This window comes from Myxine glutinosa, chromosome 11 (genome assembly GCF_964187855.1).
Source record: "Myxine glutinosa chromosome 11, kmMyxGlut1.1, whole genome shotgun sequence".
Taxonomy (NCBI): domain Eukaryota; kingdom Metazoa; phylum Chordata; class Myxini; order Myxiniformes; family Myxinidae; genus Myxine; species Myxine glutinosa.
The window spans coordinates 84,435,676-84,458,339 of NC_136271.1; the positions used below are offsets into that span (position 1 = coordinate 84,435,676).

The 22,664-nt window shown below is 34.7% G+C and overlaps 1 protein-coding gene across 5 annotated transcripts in view; it reads left to right on the forward strand.

Moving 5' to 3' along the window:
• IDE (insulin degrading enzyme) overlaps window positions 1-22,664 on the forward strand; it is a 131,881-nt gene that overhangs the window by 62,012 nt on the left and 47,205 nt on the right. For all 5 annotated transcript variants that reach the window (XM_068131527.2, XM_078786831.1, XM_078786833.1 and 2 more), the window contains exons 10-11: window positions 3,522-3,602; window positions 3,959-4,062. In XM_068131527.2, the coding sequence (XP_067987628.2) occupies window positions 3,522-3,602; window positions 3,959-4,062 (185 nt within the window). The remainder of the gene's footprint in view (window positions 1-3,521; window positions 3,603-3,958; window positions 4,063-22,664) is intronic.

Below are 22,664 nucleotides of genomic sequence, written 5' to 3' on the forward strand. Positions count from 1 at the left end.
AATCGTGGCATTCTAATAACAAAAGTAATAACAACATTAATGATAATAGCATAATATTAGTTATTACAAAACAATATTAATTCAATAATATCCCCCACCTCCAAGGGTTTTTTGCTCCTTGAACAAACGCCATGTTAACGTGTATAAAAAGCTTATCGTGGCATTTTGTGGGAGCACCTGTACCAGAAGTAAACATATTATAAACCACAAACATATATGATTACCTTTTGAAATGGTTGCTACTGCTGTTTAACACTAAACTGAAAGGGAAGAAACCCAGGCTGTGTTTAGCTACCAAGCAGCGAGCTAGCGTTTGCCAAGCCTGCTGTTCCTTATCAACGGTTTCAAATGGAGTCATTCCTTGAGTGCTTAGGCCACTTAGTGAGTGCTGTCTTGGTAACTGAACCAAGAAGCTTGGTAACTGAACCATACAACTGACGTTCTTGAGGCCCGAGCTTAGACCGACTGTAATCTCGATATCCCAAAGTGAATAATAATGTTCATTGCTCATTCACTGCTCAAAGACGCTCATTGACACCGCCAAAGCTGGAAGGGTCCTCTTTCTTTTACAAGCACGTTACCTTTCTGGTGGTTTGCAGATGCCAATTCAGGTACGTACCTTCAGTGTGACCTGTCTGTTTATTACTTATGGTCGAGTGGAACTGTCAGTACGCACTGGCTAATTGCAGACCCAATCAGTGGTGCAGAACCTCCCGTCTAAGTTGTCTTACACACAAAGTCGCCACCAATAATAGATACAATGAGACAAAACCGGCAGGATGGGAACCAATTTACCAACTCCAACGAGGAATGTATTTACAAGGCACATTAGACCAGGGGTTCTTAACCTTTTTCCCTGTCAAGACCCTCAACGGATTGCCCACGATGTCCCCATACCCCCTTCGCTAGACTGTTGACTGACCAAGGCGCACCCAAGGTGCGCATAGCTAGGGGGGGCTGGGGGCATGTCCCCCTATAATTTTTTGGATTTCTAGGTGCTCTGTGGTGCATTCTGAGGGGTGTTTTTACTTTAATTGCCTATTTTTTTTGGATGAAAATTGGTAACTTATTACCCAGAAAATGGGCCATGTTCGGGGATTCGTGCCTGATTACAAGTCCCATTAGGTTCCAGTGTGATTTCAAAATATCTCAATAGCTTAGTTTTACATATGGATAATTAGGAACAGAACAGGAAAGAAAATCATTAGGATTTTATCCCTATTTATTTCTTTGCTTGTTAACAAAGAAACAAAACAAACTAAACTAAACTAAAACATGCAAGTTTTATGCAAGCCATTTTACTGATGTAGTGAGATTGTTGCTGCTGTTTTCGTGCAATCAGAATATGGAATCGGGGCACAGTTCGTGACAACACCACTCGCATATCATCGGACACATCAAGTCCATTTCTCCACTTTGATTTCAGGTTCAATAATGCAGAGAAACCTGTTTCACAGAGATACGTAGTTGTGAAGGGAACCAACACATTCATTGTCCTCTTTGCCAAGCTAGGGTAATCTGCTATCTGCTCAAACCAAAACTGCTTAAAATCCAGCCCAGCCTTTCCAAAATCAGGTTTCTTTCTTTGATCTTCTTGGAACTCGATCAAATCATCCTTCACTAAATCGTTGTCACTCATCGTAGAAATATCAAACGAGAAAGGGTTCTGGGCTAAGATCATCAATATCTGACAAGTAACCCTAAAAATTCCTCACACTATACTACTTCAACGTCCGCAATCAATCAACTTTCGCAGCTCAATCAATTTTCACGGACCGGGTGTTTATGGACACGGATATCTGGGTGTTTTTCACGGACATGGATATCCGGCCGCCCCATTTATTTTATTGCAATATAATGAATGTGAATGCGCTATTTATATTTAAATATACTTTGAATATCTTCAGATAAGTAGGCTTACTACTCACTTGTTTTGCAAATGTTTTCACCGGAATAAAATTGAGAATGAGGTCGTAATTGCCGTAATTGCCGATATTCGGTTCTTCACCTGATGTCCTAATGGCCTACATTATGTGACAGCACATGTGACAGCACATTGGCTCAGTGTGAACTTTGACCCACACTAATCGCTATGTAAATGTTCTCATTGTCATGTCAATCATGCATTGTAATCGCATGCATATGCCGGGCGTATAGTTGATTTATTCGAATTTTATTAGAAAATTGAATTTATATTTGTTTGAAATATAATTATACAAATATAATTTGTTTTGAAATATTTATATTTATATTTAAATATATATTTATTATATATTTAAAGTTGATATTTCATTGAATTTTTTACAATTTATTATTATAATTTATTACGAGTCCCATACCCACAGATTTTGGTCCCCATACCCCCAAGGGGTATGGATACCCCAGGTTAAGAACCCCAGCATTAGACAATCATGAAGCACGTATGTGCAGGCACGTCCAACAATCAAGAAAGGCATAGAAGAGCAGATTCTAACCCTCGCACTTATGCTTAATACCCTAGATGCAGATTCTAAGCTTAATATCTGATGTCTAACGAAAGTGTATTGACTGCATCAAAATCTGAGCTCATTAAATTGGTGTACCGGGGCAGGGAAGAGGGGTGTGAGGGGTGTGGGGGGGGGGGGGGGGGTGACACCCCAAAATACAGATTTGGTCTCTTCTCTGAAACTACACACACAATTTTGATGAAAAGTGACCACAAGCTTCATATCTGATGCATAATGACGGGTATTGACCGCATCAAAATTTGCGCTCATTAAGGGGATTGAGGGGGATTATGTAGGGGAGGGGGGATGGAGGGTGGGATGCTTGACCCACCCCCCAACCCCCCCCCCTCCACAAAATAAGTATGTGCTCTCTTCTCTGAAACTACACGCACGATTTCGATGACACTTGGCCACAACTTTCATCGCCCATGATGTACCAAAGTTTGTTCACGGCATTAAAAATTTCGGGGTCCTCGGCGGTTTGTGGGGGGCTTGAGTGACTTGCTCCTGATCCAGGGGAGCTTCCGGAATCGTGGTCCTATTTTTTTCTCTCACCTTTGGAACCAACTTCTCCAGTCTGTTCAGTTCTTCTCTTTAGGGCTTCAGGATAGATCTGTTCACCTCTATCTCATGTCATCCATACATCCATACCTCTTGATCCCTTGTACCCCAAATGACCCCATTCCCAAGCACTCCCTTTTCCAGGTTATTGTGATTGTATTTTCCCTTCTACCTCACCTATTTTCGCTTGTTAGTTGTCAGTTGGTTTGTTCAGATTTTTAAAGGAGCGATTTTGAGAAATTGTGACGAGCTTTAAATGAATTTGCACCATCCGTATTGCAACCCTGCCACTTACCCTGGATAATGTAACTAAAACGTTTTTGCCATTGTATTTTACCACCAAGCTCAATTTTTTTCAGATCATGTGGTGGCATTCTAATACTGATAATGTGCATTTTTAAATGTTAGGCAATCACAATCACAAATGGTTCATGAACTTTTAAAGGTAAAACCCAAAGAGTTTTGTCTATGCAGAAACTCAGCGCAATGGCCTTCAGATTCAAGGACAAGGAGAAACCCCAAAGCTGTACCTCACGGATTGCCAACTTGTTGCACGTAAGGCTCCATCCATACCACATCCGAGGCGGGTCTTGTAGTCATGAGCTACATACAATTAGAGGAGACTGTTGATGTACATGTTAAGAGGGACAGGAATTGGGGAATTGCAAACAAAATTCAAATCTAAAGTGAGAGTGAGGCATTGGGTGAAAGATTGAAATGAAATGATTCCTCGTTTATACTCAAGATTTAAATTCCAAGAGATTGTCCACATCAAGAAAGCATTGCCTGAATGGATTTGAGTTAAAATTTGGGATTGGCATGATGTTTATAATGAAGGTTTTCCATTTTGTAAAGGTACCACTTACAAAAGTGTGTGCATGCGTGCATCCATGTTTTTTTCACTCCACCAGTACTACCCTTTCAATGAAGTGCTGCTCTCAAACTACATGCTGGAAGATTTCAAGCCTGATTTGATTGACATGGTGCTGGACAAGTTGCATCCAGAAAATGCCAGGTGGGCCACAATACCACAATGAGAGTGTGCACCTGTCTCCACCGTGTTCATCACCCCGTGTCCTCTCCTTGCCCTCGTGCCTTATTTCTCCAAGTCTCCCTCTATTTCGAACCACAACCCTCTTGATGGTGGGTTCTATCCCCACTCTCCTTTACTGTTCTTTACCTCCACTACCGAAGGTGGACAGAGGTTATGTTTTCACCCCTGTCTGTCTGTCTGTCCGTTTGTTTGTGAACAAGGTATCTCAAAAAGATGTGGACGGATTCGGATAAAATTTGGCAGAGAGGTAGCGTATGTGACAAGGACGAAATGATTAGATTTTGGTGAAGATCTGAATATGGATTCGGATATGAGTTATTTAATTTTTTAAGTGATTCTTCACCATTGAATGTGGAATGAAGTGATGATGGTGCGGAATGATGATGTTTACAATGGTGCAGAATGATGATATTTACGATGGTGCGGAATGATGATGTTTGTGATGCTGTGGAATGATGTTTATCATGGTGTGGTATGAGGTTTACGATGGTGCGGAATGATGATAGTAGTGTAATAATGTTGCTTCTGGGACACCTCCGTTTAACATGGGAAATCCCTATCTAATGTCATTTACCCCCTTGTCTTTTTCAAAAATCATAAACACCTCTATTTCTCCCACCCTCATCTTTATGAACCTTTTGTCTGTAGTACCTATCCTTAATGTTGTTCATTAGACCACTCAAACACTACAAATATTTGTTTTCTCTTATAGACCTATCATCCTTCTTCTACATATCATCTGGCAGATTAATCTTTGACCCATTCACTTCCATATTGCCCCTAAAGACCTCTATTTCTCTCACCCTGTTCTTTACGAACCTTCTAACCTTTTGACATGCTATCCTTATTCATTAGACCACTTAAACACCTGTGATCCTTCTGACCTTATGAACCTTTTAACCTTTTACTCTTAATATCATCTGGTGAATATAACCCACTCAAACAACGACCCTACAAATATTTGTTTATGCGTGGGAAATAATTTAATTCTCTTGCCACTCTCTTCACCATCTAATATATTAACAAAAAATATGTTTGAGTTTGGTTCTTTATTAAGATATTTTAACTGAGCTAAGATAAAATGGTAAACCTCCCTCAATGTTCTTGTTTGAGCACCTCCAGTGCCACATACCATTTTAAAATTAAAGTATATATTTTCCTGACAACCATCAAAGTTTTCCGTCCACTCAAAAATATTTCCATCTTTTTTACCCAATTCACCGGTATTTAAATTAATTCTCTTATTTGTTTTGTGAATTTTTTTACCAGTTGCCTTTTCAATTATACCTATTTGATATTTTTCACATTCATTATGTTTTCCATTTATATACCAAGGTTGATTACACCTCCACTCTTTAGTCTGGTTGATACTTGGTTCTATCATTTATATAATAGTAAAAAAGGCGGCGGTAGCCCGTTAAAATCCCCAACCCCCCCCCCCCCTTTTTAACTTATCACTTATATATATCTTATCACTTATATATATCTTATCACTTATGTATATCTTATCACTTATATATATCTTATCACTTATATATATATCTTATCACTTATATACTTATATAACCATAAGGGAGACTATCAATTCCATTTTCTAAAATAAACCTCTTATCATCAAAAGCCCCCAATGCTTTCTTATTTATCTCTTCTGAATATAATTGATGTTTATAACTTCTTATTCCATTAATCTTTCTAAACTCTTCTTTCTTTGTTGTTAAACAGTTATAATAATCCTTAAAGTTTATTGTTTCTTTAATAACATTTTTCTTTACACCTTTTAACTTCTTATCAGTCTTTTCAACGTTATTCACAATGTATTTATAAGCATAAGCCTTTGACCTCAATCCCACAAATTCACTCATAACATTTCCTCCTAATTCATCCTTGAACTTTCCAATCACCTTTTTATTTTTAGAAGAGAACAACTCACTCTCTGGACTGTAATTACTCGTGTCATAGATATTAATGTCTCTTTTCATGTCTGAATAAACATCGTTGGTATTAATTTTCAAAATAAAACTATCTGTATCCATATAAAGTAGATTAACATCATTTTGATATTTCTTCCTCAAGTTATTATAAAAGTAATCATACATTAATGACTTTGATAAATCAAGAATTGTTGTTCCAATATAAATAGGTTTGTTCATTTCAATACTCTCTTTAATCAAATGGATCGCACAAAAGTTCTCAGTAAAGACCTCAGCTCGAGTAAAACTCGGTCTATTAATTAATTTTGATGCTTGTTCCCAAGATGTTGATAGTCTGATATTTTGTCTTTTCCTCACATTCTCCATAGTCTTACCAAAGACCGCATTATTCATCAATTTATAAAAGTCTTTCTCAAAATCTGTTTTTGACTCTGTTCTTCTTTGTGTATTAAAATCAATGTACCCCTTTAACCAATGACTTTGATTGAACTTTAGAACCCTATGGATCTTCTCTACTCTTAGACCTTTTGATAAATATTGTCGCAAATTTCTTTGGTGTAGAACATAATTTTTCTTGTTATATAATGTAGTAAGTAATTTTTCTGTTGATTCACCTATATCAAACGATCGTTGATAATCACTCAACCATTCTTTCTTTGGACTTTCTTTCTCACAAGCAAATGGGAGATCTTTGTGTAGGTTATGGAGTTCCTCTGGATATTTTAAATCAATTTCAAAATAATAACCAACTTTTTCTTCATCCAATTCTTTTTGTGTAGAGATACATACATCTTGTAAAACGTTTTTGTAGTCTTTTTCCTTTACCCATCTAAGTTTTCCATAAGGAAGAGCCTGAGACATTGCCCAGCCATACAGGTTGTTCGCGTCATAGTACATCAAGTAAGAACTCTCTTTCGTTGGATCATAATTTGGAAGATATTTGTTATTTGCTTTTGCGTATCTACTCGAGCAGACTTGTGAAATTCCACCTCTTTTTGCCTTTTCAATCATCAAAAGCATATCAACATCGGTTATCAAATCCAAATCTTGTTTTGTCATTTTCAACATCGCACTCCAGGCCAATCCAGGTGCTGTGTAGTAGTGAGCAGGATCCAATCCATATCCAGTGCGACAAACAGATCTAAAGGCTTCAAATACATCGGCCAATAAAAGCACATCAGTTTTGAGATACAAATCGTGATACTCGCCAAGATTCTTGATGTTATATTTTTCCCAAACATTTTGTGCGTGTACATAATCTTTATCAGATATATGACTATTATTTAATTTGTTATAGAAATTTTCTTTTGAAGGAAGTTGTGTTTCATTGAATCTCTCAAATGAGTCCATATAGTCATAGGGGTAAATTCCCTTTTGTGTTAGAAAATCTTTATCTAAAAAATACTCTGAAAGACATGGAAACTCTTTTAGATTTTGAACCAAGTTAACCAATGGACTTGCCATGAATTTAAATGTATCAAGAAATCTGATATGAGTAATAGGAGATGTGTGAATTGTTTTTGTGAATGAAATGTATTTCTGATCCGTGTTTGGAATTGCTGAGATACTTCCAGAAGTCTTTGAGAGTTCCTTGATAAATAGATGTGTATCATAATGAGCGTTGTTATGAAGAAAGACAGGAATGAAAGAGGGGAGTTGATAATTAATATTACAACTTTGATGAGCCGGACCTCTATATTTACCAGTGAGATGACAATGGTCTCTAACCTTTAGACCTTTACCAATTTTCTCCTCACAAATATGACAGACATTGTTTTTTATAAATTCCCTTTTTTCTTTACTTGTTAAGGACATTGGTTTATTGGTTTCTCTCATTATCTTGGTTAATCGAACACAGTCTTTTTCTAGTCGTTTCACAAACTCCTCTGGGGTATTTGAGCCTCTATACATCTCTAACTTGTTATATTTATCACCAACGGATGATTTGATATAATAACAAAAACCACAAGGAGTATGTTTTTGATATTTATTTGTGTATGATTCTTTTGGATCTTGAGAAGCAGTATCAATTTTTTCTAAAATACTTTCAAAATCAGCATATATAACAAATGGATGTTTGATCTTTTTATTTTCATCTTTGAATGTGATCTTTGAGCCTTCTTTAGGCATATTGATTACCGTTGATTTATGTTCGCCACAATAATTTGAATGTTTATCTAATCTTTCTTGTGAATTGAAGAAGTTAAGACAACGCAAACAAATATATATTTTATTTGTTCTCTTACAGACTTGTGGTTTTATTAATTTAGCAATATCTTTGATGTATGTATAATGTGAATTTTCGTCTGAATTAAAATATAGAAGATTAATATGAGTTTGTTTACAATTGTCAGAAAGCTTTAAAACCTGAATGTTGTTTGTTTCTGTTAGACCATAAACATTAACTGATAAATTATTCATCTTTTCAAATTTAGGAATATCATTTAAAGTCATCGGAAACTTTAGATCTTTCGTATTTAATGTATTCTCATATTTTTTATAATGAGATACTCTTTCATCATGAAAATGTGGAGGATGTAAGTGTGCTAAAATAGACCAGAGAAAACATTTATTGTCTTTATTTTTGATATTGATAACTGCTTTTCTATTTTTGATAACACTGGGTAAATCAATGTAAGAAGAAGCTTTTAGAGGATCTGATTTAAGAATATGAATGTCTATGTAAATAATTTTTCCTATATTGAATCCACTTCCTACGATTGAATTATCCACATCTTGCTCTTGTTTAATAAGTTCATCATAGACTCCTGATGTTTTAAAATCTTGATATGAAGATATAAAGTGTGGCTCAGTTCTCATGTATGGTGCATCTATAACTCCTTCATCCTTTGTCATTTCTAATTTTACTCCCATATAAAATTTAAGTGGTTTCATTTCCTTTAGTGTTTTTTCAATCAACGTTTGAACAGCAGGTTTAACTATTTCTACAGCATCAACTATAGACTCTGGTTCAGGAGGTTTGAAGTTAAAGACTCTTATTTTAATATGTCCTTTGAATGCTCCATCAGAGTTTTTAGTTGTGATAAAATTTGATAAATGTAGATTTGTTTTAAGATGTATTTTGAAGCCTTTCTTGAGGATATTTTTATTACATGTAGAACAGTGTTTTGTTTCAGGTGGAAGAGGGGAAAGTTTGTTTAAAATGTTGTATGTATGTTTTGCGGTGAGAATATGTTGTTTATAATATTTTACTTCCTTCTCGCAAGTATCACAATAAACCATATTTATAGCGTGAGAAAACGTGGTGTTTTATATATATCACTGTGCTTAAAATAAAACACTTTTGAGCTTTACAGCTCCGTTTTATATATATCACTGTGCTTAAACTAAAACACTTTTTCACTCAGAATCATCTAAGTCATAACTATCACATGAATACTCAGAATCATACTCAGAGTCATCAATAAAGCTACTCTCATAACTATCATTTGAGCACAAACTATTAGTATCATAACTATCATCTGTGTTCAATGAAATACTATCATCACCATCAGCCAAGTTCAATGAAATACTATCATCACTATCGTCCGAGTTCAATGAAATAGTAAAATCTTCACTGCTGTATTGACTCATATTTAATTAGCAAGAAAAATATTCCCATCAATATCTATATACTTTCTTTCATTAACAGATTCAATCTCTACAATTTTTATATCAAAAGTTATCTTTAAATAATCTCTAACTATCATAGAACGAAATGACATTTCACCAGAAATATTAACATCATTCATTTTACTTAGATCTACACCCTTTGGATTATTAAAGAAAATACAAATGTCTCCTCTAGAATTATTAATGGTCTTATCATTCTTTTTCAAAGTATCGTGGTCAATCACTTTTTCAAGCTTTGAATAAATTGCCAGGAGTAGAGGAGAAACTTTTGTTAGATTTACTTTAATGGATGTCTTTCCAGGTATAGTTAGAGCTCTTCCTTTAAATGAAATAGAGGGGCTCATGTTATTTTCCATAACTGGTTTTACCCAAAAATTTCCATATTTATCTTTGTTCAATTTAACATCTTTGACATATTTTTCTATATCTTCCACCGAAGTAGAGATTGATTGAAATTTGTCTTTTGTGCTTTGAAACATTGTATTTATTAATGAATAAACTTGCGTTTAGTTTAAGTAAAAATTTACCACATAAATATGATAAGTTCTGAAGGATATTTAGAATTTCCAGACTCTCCATATGATAAATTAGAGAATTGTCCGGCTTGTGATAGAGTGGGGCTTAATGATGAGGATTCATATAAACAATGTTTATTCTGTGATTATATTCTAATTAATGATAATAAGAAATATAAAAAAACATATAACTCTTTTAAATTAGAACCAAAAATGAATTACTTTACAAGATTAATAAGAGAGATGAATGTTAAGCATTATGGTGATAATACACCATTTCTTACAAGGAAAGAGACTCTTTGTATTGAGGAAATGTATAAGGGTTTAATGATATTTATTATTCAAAATAATTTTAATGGAAATGTTAATACAAGATACTACATAAATAAAATAATGAATTATTTTGAAATTAAACCAGAACTCAGGATAAAATATAGAGTTTCTAAAATAGCTCAAAAAAAGTTGGATGACTTGTTTTCCAAATATATAAATGAATGATTTTTTACCCGTTTGGGAAAATAAGATAAAATTTAATAACCATAAAAACATTCCAAATTCATTGAGATGTCTAATAGTTGGTTCAAGCGGATGTGGGAAAACCTGTTTACTTTTAAAGATGCTCCTTGGTCCTAATTTTTTAGATTATGATAATTTAATAATTTTTACAAAGTCAAGTTTTCAACCCGAGTATCAACTACTCTCACAGGGTTTTAATGCAGGTCTTAAAAAGGAAGACATTATCGGTTTATTTAAACTTCAAAACAAACTGAATGATTATAATATTGAAGATATAATACAATTATTTTGTGATACACAGAAATCAAAATCGAAACCCATAACTTGTATTCTCAGTGATAATACGGATGATATACCTTCACCTCAAGATTTAGATAAATCAAAAAAGAACCTCGTCATCTTTGATGATTGTGTTAATGAGAGAAACCAAACAGTAATGGATAGCTACTATACAAGAGGGAGACATTCTTCTTGTAATTGTATATATCTTAGTCAATCATATTTTCAACTCCCTCGACGCTCAATAAGAAACAATGCCAATACTTTTATTTTATTTAAGTTAAATTCAATAGATGTAAATAATTTTTGGAGAGATAATTGCTCTACGTTATGTAGTAAAAAAGAATTTGAAAATTATATGAAACACACGATTGGAAAATATAAATATATTGTTGTGAAACAAGATGAGATACTAAATGATATTTTTCAATAAATAAATACAGAAAATGAATACTGAAGAAAGAGAAAGAAAGTTTAAGGAACATCAACAATTAGTTTCAAAAGTTGTTAAACAACAGGAAGAGATAAAGAAGAAACGGAGACAGAAACTAACTGGTGAAGAAGCCTTTGAAAGAAAACAAGAGAAATTCTTTAAACCACTTTTGAAAACTCAACACTCACCTACAGTACCCACGGTAGAATTTACTCCGAAAAAACTTCAAATGCTCAAAGATTTTAGTCAGATAACAAAACAAGAACTTGGTGAATTAGAATATGATGACGAGGGATTATTTCGGAAACTTGAGGAGGTAAATCAACCCCCTAATTATGTTGTGGAAGCTCTTCAAAACAATGAATATTCGGCGGGTTCAAAAACCAGAGCAGGTCTCATTCCAACAGAAGAACCAGCAGTGTTTCATCTTGTGGAAGAAAAGGTATTGATATTTAATGATGAATTGATGTTCTTGAGTTCTACTCAACCAAATGTTAAATTAACTCCAAGATTAATGTTTCTTCTAACAAACCCCGGATTCAGCGGTTCAAAATATTTTGAGGAACCACTTGATATGGAAAGAGAGGAAGATAGGGTATATATTGAGTTGCTAAATGCACTTGATTATGGAGTTTCTGTTGCTGGTAAAAGTAAGAAGAATGAGAAGGAGAAACATATTATTGATGCTTTAAGTAAGCTTGGTTCGGGTGTTAGTTTTCTTCCAAATGACCCATCACAATTAGTTAGTAGGCTATTATTGTTGTTAGGTAGTAAGAAGGCTGGAAACAACAATTGTTTTAATGAATCCTCAGCCATTTTAGATCAGTTGATGAACATGAAAATAATTAATAAATGTCAATACAAAGATATTTTATTAGATATTAAATAAGATGAGAAGCACAATTCTTAGTTTTAATTTCACAACGAGCGATTACACAGCTTCATTCCCTTACCCACTACAACTTGACCCCCTTACCTCATATGAGGCATCTTTGTTGTCAATGGAAACTTACAATACCCTTTTTAATATCACAGAGAAAAACAACAAGTTTAGTTATAATCCAGGAAGTGGATATAAAACTATAACCGTTTCACCTGGAGCTTACGAGATTTCTCAAATATCTTCAGAAGTCTCTCGCCTTATGAAAGAAAAAGGTGATGAACCAAAAAATATTGTAATAGATATTCAAAAACACACTTCAAAATCAACTATTAAACTTAAAAATAATTATAAAGTTGATTTCACGATTGAAAATTCGTTTAGAGAGCTATTGGGTTTCTCTTCAAAAAAGATTGAAAATAACGGGACGTTTTACAGTGATAATGTTATCCAAATATCCTCCGGTATAAATTCAGTATTAATTCATTGTGATTTGATTGATGGTGCTTATAACGATGGAATAAGAACAAATACAATATTTTCATTCAGTGCATACTCAACCCCGATTGGTTATAAATTTAATATGGAACCAAAAAATCTTGTCTATTTACCTGTGTCAGGAAAAACCATATACAGAGTAAATTTTAGGATAACCGACCAAGATAATCGTATGATATCCTTTAATGATGAAATTATATCCATCAGAATTCACCTACGTGAAGTTTTTCAATAAATAAATAATGGTTATTGTGAGAAAACACGAGTTGGGAAAATATAAAATAATTACAGGGGAGGGCATGTTCCTTTCACCAGACTATACAAGGTATGTGGGTAGAGGATACTATAAACCTAAGAGACAACGAGGTGTAGGTCATCAATTTCGAAATAAAGGAGATGGGATAATTGATACTCTAATGGGTATTGGTTCAACCATCCTTAAACATAAAGACCTAATTGGTTCAACTGCTTCTGCCGTGGGCTCCGTTGCGGGTGCTATAAAGAGTATAAAAGATGCTCAAAAGGAGTCTCATAAATTACAAGCAATCAAAGAAATAAAAAAAGGTAAAACTCAACTATCTTCACAAGAACGACAAAAAATCATTAAAATACTTGGGTCAGGGTTTCAACAATTTTAATGCTATATAAATACAAGTATGGAAGCGATTGATAGTATCTATGATTTGGATGATACGATTATCATTTCAAACTCCACTAAAAAGGAAGACTATTTTAAGGTAAATGCTATAACAGGAACAGACTGGAATTCAAACGGAACAAAAAGTTTTGAAATAAATAATCAACAAACTTACTTGAATATAGCTGATAGTTTCTTGCTGTGTAAATTTAAATTCACTAAGGCTGCGAATAATACTAATGCTACACTCGTAAATGATTTCTTCTGGAAAATGTTTGACAGTGTCCGCCTGTATATTGGAACACAAGAGGTTGAAGCGGTTGATTATGTCTCTGCTACATCTGAAATGATGAAATTTACACTATATTCGTTTAGTGATAGAATGGGTAAGGGAGCTGTTGAGGGTTTTATTCCTGATATGTCAACGGGTACAAACGCAGACCCTGGTTATAGTCAAAGGAAGTCAATGTATAATGATGACGCAAAAGCTGAGAATAGTTTTACCGTAGCAGTACCTCTGAAAGGTATATTTGGATTTTGTGATTATGATAAAGTTTTGTATGGGCTTAAAATTAGATTTCAACTACAAAGGAATGATAATGTAAATAGATTGCTTTTTGGGGATGAAAATGCTTTTGGAGAAAATAATAAATTTGTTATTAATGATTTGTGTTGGTATATCAGTGAATATACTCCTAATCTTAAAACGGAAGAGATGTTAAATAGAAGACTTAACTCAAAGAAACCGCTAAATGTATCATACCTTAAAAGAAGATGTCAACACGTTAAACTGGAACACACTACCTACACTTGGAATTTAGGTGTTCTTCAAGGAAAGCCACGATACCTCTGGCTCATTTTTAAAAAACCAGATGGAGAGGACGGTACTAATAAGAATAATGCCCTGAGTGATAATGCAAAGGTGAAACAACTTCGGGTTTCTCTTGATGGCACATTTTATCCGCGAGATAGATTGGAAATTGATTGGGAAAAAAATGATTATGCGGAAGCCTACAAGTCCTACCAAAAGGTGTGTGAAAGTAATGGTAATAATGATCCTATTTTGGATATGGTTGCGTTTCAAAAACTTTATACAATCTACGCAATTGACCTGAGTTCTCAAAAGGAAACTATAAAGTCTAATCGAGTGGATACTTCTCTATACATTGAAAGAGGGGAGAGTGAAGAGGTTAATGCATATTGTTTGCTTTTGGAGGAAACAGAATTACAGATTAATACAGATAATGGTGTTATGATTAATATCACATAGGTTTTTTCTCATAAATAAATGGTTGGGGTATATGTTAATCAAATCAATCTTAATAAATTAACATCTTGTATTCAAAATCAAAAGCCTTGTATTATTAATGTTAATACAATTCAAAGAAAAGGAGCTGTAAGAATTGATGTTTTACTCACACACACACAAGTAAAAACACTAAATGATGTTGGATCACTTAAAATTAAAATGACGAAACCTATGTTAAAGAAATATTCAATAGACGAGTCAAGAGGAGGATTTCTCCCGTTTCTAATTCCTTTATTTGCTGGTTTAAGTGCGGCGGGAGCATTGACTGGTGGTATTTCAGCAGCGGTAAAAACTGCTAACGAAAGGAAGGCACAACTAAAAGCTCAAAAAGAATTGGAAAGACATAACAAGGAGTTGGAGAAACAAATTAGTGGAAGTGGTGTAATTGTAGATTTTGCTCAAAAACTTGAAAGTCTACCTGATAAAGCTAGATTGTTGGTTGGAGATATGCTTTCCTCTATCGCTCAAGCGGGTGTTAAACTAACTAAACGGGGTAATGGATTGTATCTTTCTCATAAATAAATGGATAAATGGTTTAAACAATTTGGAAAGAATACAACGTCAAATATAGAACTAGCTAAGTATTGTAAAACACTAAAAATTGATAATGTGGTTATTTGTATGAGAGATGAATTAACACATATAAATAAGAATACAAAGAATATTATTATGAATTTAGACACACAGAATGGTTCTCATTGGGTTTGTATTCATAATAGTCAGGATAAATATTATTTTGATAGTTATGGTATGCCACCACCTGTTGAAGTAATACAATTCTTACAGAATGGTGTTTATCAAACATTCCAAGTTCAAGAAATTAATTCTAAATGTTGTGGCCAATTATGTTTATATGTATTATTTCAACTCAACAATAATGAAAATTTTTATGATATCATTTTTTATCTAATATAAATGACCTATGTTGGAAAAGATGGTTCTATCTTTGGAAAATCCTCTCAGGATATTGATTTATCAAATTATTATACAAAGGCACAGGCTGAACGACAAAAATATAGTGTAAGTAAAAATATTAATATGAAGAATACTTATAAATTAATCAATTATCCAAACCCTACAGATGCGAATGACTTGATTAGATTCAGTGATTTATCACAATATATATCTTTAAAGAAAACAGCACGTTTTGTGAAACAAGTAAAATTTACAACCACAACACCTGGTTATACTGACCATACACCTTTCCTCATTGAATTTAACTACCTGCTTACAATTAAATTTTATAAAGAAGGACATTTAGTTAATATGCGAATTAATAAATGGGGGTATGATATGCCTGATTTAGGGTATAATTGGTCTTTTTCAATAAACATAGAAGACCTACATGATTTAAATCAGTCTCGTAAAGAAGAATATTATCCACTTGGTGAAGATAAGGATTTATGTGGAAGTACAATTAGTAAACAACAAATACGTGATTTTAAGAAAATAAAAATATATGATAGTATAGCGATGGTTCGCATGACAAAGAAGGAAGGTAATGAGATAAGGATAGAAAGCCGAGGAATACAAACCGATTTGGTAGTGGGAAGATGGGGTGGTATTACCTGTCATAATATTAATCTCACATATATTTCTGATACATAAATGGCAGGAAGAAGACTACAAGAGAATTATAATTTTTGTATTCAAGGATACCTACAAGAAAAGGGTGCTCGGTATTACATACCTTATGATTTGGAGCATATACATGGGAATTTTGTCATAAAAAACTGGCCTTATACTGATATTGTTAAACCCACAAATAGAGACTTGTTTAAAATATTAAATAAAAATGAACTTCTCAAAGTTATGAAATATAAAACTCTTTTAGAAATCGTCAACAAATCTTATTGGTATCCTATTATGAGAAAAATAATTATAGATACAAGAATATCTCAAAATCCAGATGAGTATATGTATAATATTCTTTGGGGTTCAAACTCAAGGGTAGCAAGGGATGAGGAAGGAGTTGAAGAAGAGAAGGAGGAAAGAGAGAAAAAGGAGAAGGAGGAAAGGGAGAGGGAGGAGAAGGAGGAGAGGGAGAAAAAGGAGGAGAAGGAGGAGAGGGAGAAAAAGGAGAAGGAGGAAAGGGAGAAAAGGGAGAAAAAGGAGAAGGAGGAGAGGGAGAAAATGGAGGAGGAGGAGAGGGAGCAAAGAGAGAGGGAGGAAAAATATAAAAAGATGGAAATCACTGAGATTCATAAAAGATTGAGTGTATTAAAGCAAATAAATCAATCTCAACGCACCGAAGAGGAAATTAAAGAATTAACAACTCTTATGAAGATAATGCTTTCAAAAATAAGAACGTCAATGTCTTCAATTTCAGGGAGGAGATTTAAACGAGAAAGTGGTGAAGAAGAAGAAGAAGAAGAAGGAAAAGATTATGTGATTGATGATGTTGGTGTCATTGACTTTAGTTAGTTTTTATTTGTAAATAAATGGAGGAGAGAGTGAAGGCATTCCTTAGGATTCTTTATGTTTTAAAAATAAAGATTGAAATGTATATGTTGAAAACCAAAAAGGTTTTGATACTCTGTCGGAATTTTTCTGATAAATAAATATGAGTTATTGTCTCAAATGTAAAAAGAAAACTAAATCTAAAAATATCTCTTATGTTAAAGCTAAAAATAATAGAGTTTATCAAAAAGGAATATGTCAAGTGTGTGGCTCTAAAAAGTGCCAATTCATCTCTCCTAAAAGAGGAGGAGACATACAAAAGTTTCTGTCAGGAAGTAAATTTACAACAACTGGAATTCCAGGGGAATTACACCTTCCAGGGTATTCTTTCTGTGGTCCAGGAACAAACTTGGATAAAAGATTAGATGAGGCTGACAATCCTAAACCTTGGTCTAAACCTACAAATAGGGTTGACGAAGTGTGTATGAAGCATGATATTGCTTATGGGAAAACCACTACGTTGACTGAAAAACATAAAGCCGACAGCGAAATGTTGTATAATTTGTCTTTGATACAAAATCCAACGTTGAGAGAGAAAGTTGATAGGTTTATTGTGAGAAATTTGATAAATGCTAAATTGAAACTTGGTCTTGGTTATTCCTCAAAAAACTATTAGGCTCTAATGATGTCATCAAGACTGAGGAGCTTTTGGCTGAAGAATTACACAAACCTATAATCACAAAGTTTAAAAGAAGGAAGGTTTATTCTAAATACACCGACCACATATGGTCCGCTGATTTAATTGAATTGAATAATGACAGGGGATACAGGTATGCTTTAACCGTTATTGATTTGAGGAGTAGATTTGCCTGGGTTGTCCCTTTAAAAAATAAAAGGGGTGATACTTTAATGTTAGCCTTTAAGCTAATATTTGATCGGGATAAAAGGAAACCAAAGAAGTTATGGACTGATGAGGGAACAGAGTTCTATAACAAAATATTCATGAAATTTCTTAAGGGGAAGGGTATTAAATTATACAGCACCTTTAATGAAGGAAAAGCAGTTGTTATTGAGCGTTTTAATCGTACTTTGAAAGAGAGACTATATAAAAAATTCACACAACTCGGTTCTCAAAAATGGGTGTATTTAATTCAGGATATTGTAGATGATTACAACAATGCAGTTCATTCATCAACAAAATCAAAACCATCAGAAACATTTACAAAATTAGAATATGAAAAGGAGATTAATTTGAGAAAGCCCAAGTTCAAAGTTGGTGATATGGTAAGGATATACAAATGGAAAAGTCATTTTGAGAAAGGTTATACACAAAAATGGACTCGTGAATTATTTAAAATCATTGATGTAATGGATACAGTCCCTTGGACCTACAAATTATATGATTTAAATGAAGAAGAAATATTGGGTTCATTTTACTCACAAGAATTACAAAAAACACAAGTAAGCAGATAATACCCTTGAAAATAATAAATAAATAAATAAAATGTAATGGGGATACGTTTTTATATCTGTGAACCCCAAACACAGAATCCCACAACTTTTTAGTTGGGGCTTAACTTTTGTGTGTGTATAATGGGGATACGTTTTTAAATCTGTGAACCCCAAACACAGAATCCCACAACTTTTTAGTTGGGGCTTAACTTTTGTGTGTGTATAATGGGGATACGTTTTTAAATCTGTGAACCCCAAACACAGAATCCCACAACTTTTTAGTTGGGGCTTAACTTTTGTGTGTGTATAATGGGGATACGTTTTTAAATCTGTGAACCCCAAACACAGAATCCCACAACTTTTTAGTTGGGGCTTAACTTTTGTGTGTGTATAATGGGGATACGTTTTTAAATCTGTGAACCCCAAACACAGAATCCCACAACTTTTTAGTTGGGGCTTAACTTTTGTGTGTGTATAATGGGGATACGTTTTTAAATCTGTGAACCCCAAACACAGAATCCCACAACTTTTTAGTTGGGGCTTAACTTTTGTGTGTGTGTGTATGTGCGAGTGAGTCATAATAATATACAAACCCTAACCCAACCCAAGCCCTAACCCAACCCCATCCCTAACCCAAACCCATCCCTAACCCAACCCATCCCTAACCCAACCCCATCCCTAACCCAACCCCATCCCTAACCCAACCCCATCCCTAACCCAACCCCATCCCTAACCCAACCCCATCCCTAACCCAACCCCAACCCTAACCCAACCCCATCCCTAACCCAACCCCATCCCTAACCCAACCCATCCCTAACCCTCACATTCAAAATCCCAACCCTAACCCAATCCCATCCCTAACCCAACCCCAACCCTAACCCTCACATTCAAAATCCCAACCCTAACCCAACCCATCCCTAACCCAACCCCATCCCTAACCCAACCCCATCCCTAACCCAACCCCAACCCTAACCCTCACATTCAAAATCCCAACCCTAACCCAACCCCATCCCTAACCCTCACATTCAAAATCCCACCCAAACCCTAACATAATCTTTCTTTTCTTCTTTTTTAAATACGTATTTCTTTTTTTTTTTTTCCTCTTCCTCCAATTCTGTCTTTCAAGGCTTTTAAGTTTGAAGAAGTAGAAATGGGAAGAAAGAATTTTCCAGCATTTTCTTCCTCGAACTTTCTTGATATTGCTTAAATCAAGCGTAATTAAATAAAGAACATTGTTCATTGCTTTAGAATCCAAAGAGTCTCCAAGAGGAACCCCACAGGTAGAGTCTCCAAAATAAAACCAACTTTCCAAGTTCCCAAGGTATAACCACATTCCTGTTGAGCCTCCAAGATAGGTATCACATTCCGAGTCATCAAAACAAAACCCCCATTCCGAGTCTCCAAAAATATAACCATCTTTCCAAGTCCCCAAGGTAAAACCACAATTTTCAGAAATATTGGGGGTTTCCGTGATAAGTCTCACATAGTATAACTGCGGACCATCAGGGAAAACTTCCCTTTCCCAAATTTTTAGGGTTTCTATGATGTGTCTCACATAGTATAACTGCGGACCATCAGGGAGAACTCTCCTTGCCCAATTTTTTAGGGTTTCTATGATGTGTCTCACATAGTATAACTGCGGACCATCAGGGAGAACTCTCCTTGCCCAATTTTTTAGGGTTTCTATGATGTGTCTCACATAGTATAACTGCGGACCATCAGGGAGAACTCTCCTTGCCCAATTTTTTAGGGTTTCTATGATGTGTCTCACATAGTATAACTGCGGACCATCAGGGAGAACTCTCCTTGCCCAATTTTTTAGGGTTTCTATGATGTGTCTCACATAGTATAACTGCGGACCATCAGGGAGAACTCTCCTTTCCCAATTTTCAGAAATTTGTGGGTCTCCAATGTATGACTTGTATTCTGGCTCATCAAGGTAGAACTTGTTCAGTGGGTTTTGTTTTGATAACTCACAACAAGTATCATCATGGTAAAACTCTTTTTCAGGATTTTGTGGATCTCCAAGGTATAACTCTTTGGCTGGGTCATCAAGGTAGAACTCGTTCTGGGGGTCTTGGTTGTTCAAAATGTCTTCAAACAAAAAAATAACTTCATCCCAAGTTGTGTTAAAAGCAGAATTTTCATTTCGTATCTCAGATACAATTTCCTGTGAAAGAAAATAACAATGTATTAATTTAATACAATATTTTTTATTTGTATAAATCAAGCTCTATGAATATTAAAATAAACTTTGTTAACTCTTACACGAGTCTCATCTTAAAAAAAAAAAAAAAAAAAAAAAAAAAAATTAAATAAATAAATAAATAAATAAACAAACTTACCTCCATTGATAAGAGGTTCGAGTCCAGTTCATCAATCTGAAGGTTGAGTTCTACACAGGTAGTAGGACTCCATGGAATAGCAAAGTTATCCCATTCCATTTCGGCATAGTAGTCCATTCTCAAGTGAAGCAGAAAGCGTGTTTGAAAAAGCCTGTGTGGTCGGTGCCTTTTATAAGGACTGGGTGTGTCTTCCTGTGGAAATTCCCTGGGCGTGTCTTAACTGGAAATGATGTGATGGAAATTCCCTGAAAATGATGTAATGTATTACCTGGAAATGATACAATGCTGAAGAGTTTATAAAGTGGGTGGGACTTAGCAAAAGTGGGAGGAGCTTAGCGAAAGTGGGCGGAGCTTAGTAAAAAGTGGGCGTGGCTTAACAAAAAGTGGGCGGGGTTTAGTAAAAAAATGGGCGTGGTTTACCAAAAAGTGGGCGGAGCTTACCAAAAAATGGTATGTGGCACTGGAGGCGCTCAAACAAGAACATTGAGGGAGGTTTACCATTTTATCTTAGCTCAGTTAAAATATCTTAATAAAGAACCAAACTCAAACATATTTTTTGTTAATATATTAGATGGTGAAGAGAGTTGTAGGAGAATTAAATTATTTCCCACGCATAAACAAATATTTGTAGGGTCGTTGTTTGAGTGGGTTATATTCACCAGATGATATTAAGAGTAAAAGGTTAAAAGGTCCATAAGGTCAGAAGGATCACAGGTGTTTAAGTGGTCTAATGAATAAGGATAACATGTCAAAAGGTTAGAAGGTTCGTAAAGAACAGGGTGAGAGAAATAGAGGTCTTTAGGGGCAATGAGGGAGGGAAAGATTTAATATGGAAGTGAATGGGTCAATGTTTGAGTGGGTCAAAGATTAATCTGCCAGATGATATGTAGAAGAAGGATGATAGGTCTATAAGAGAAAACAAATATTTGTAGTGTTTGAGTGGTCTAATGAACAACATTAAGGATAGGTACTACAGACAAAAGGTTCATAAAGATGAGGGTGGGAGAAATAGAGGTGTTTATGATTTTTGAAAAAGACAAGGGGGTAAATGACATTAGATAGGGATTTCCCATGTTAAACGGAGGTGTCCCAGAAGCAACATTATTACACTACTGATGATGTTTACGATGGTGCGGAATGATGATGTTTACAATGGTGCAGAATGATGATATTTACGATGGTGCGGAATGATGATGTTTGTGATGCTGTGGAATGATGTTTATCATGGTGTGGTATGAGGTTTACGATGGTGCGGAATGATGATGTTTACGATGGTGCGGAATGATGATGTTTGTGATGGTGCGGAATAATGATGTTTACGATGGTGCAGAATGATGTTTATGATGGTGCAGAATGATGTTGTGGAATGATGTTTGTGATGGTGCGGAATGATGATGTTTCTAATGGTGTGGATTGATGATGGTGCAGAATGATGATGTTTATGATGGTGTGGAATGATGTTTATCATGGTGTGGAATGATGTTTATCATGTTGCAGAATGATGTTTATCATGGTGTGGAATGATGTTTATGATGGTGCAGAATGATGATGTTTATGATGGTGTGGAAGGATTATGTTTACGTTGGTGCGGAATGATTATGTTTGTGATGGTGTGGAATGATGATGTTTACGTTGGTGCGGAATGATTGTTTGTGATGGTGCGGAATGATGATGATTACGATGGTGCAGAATGATGATGTTTGTGATGGTGCGGAATGATGATGTTTACGATGGT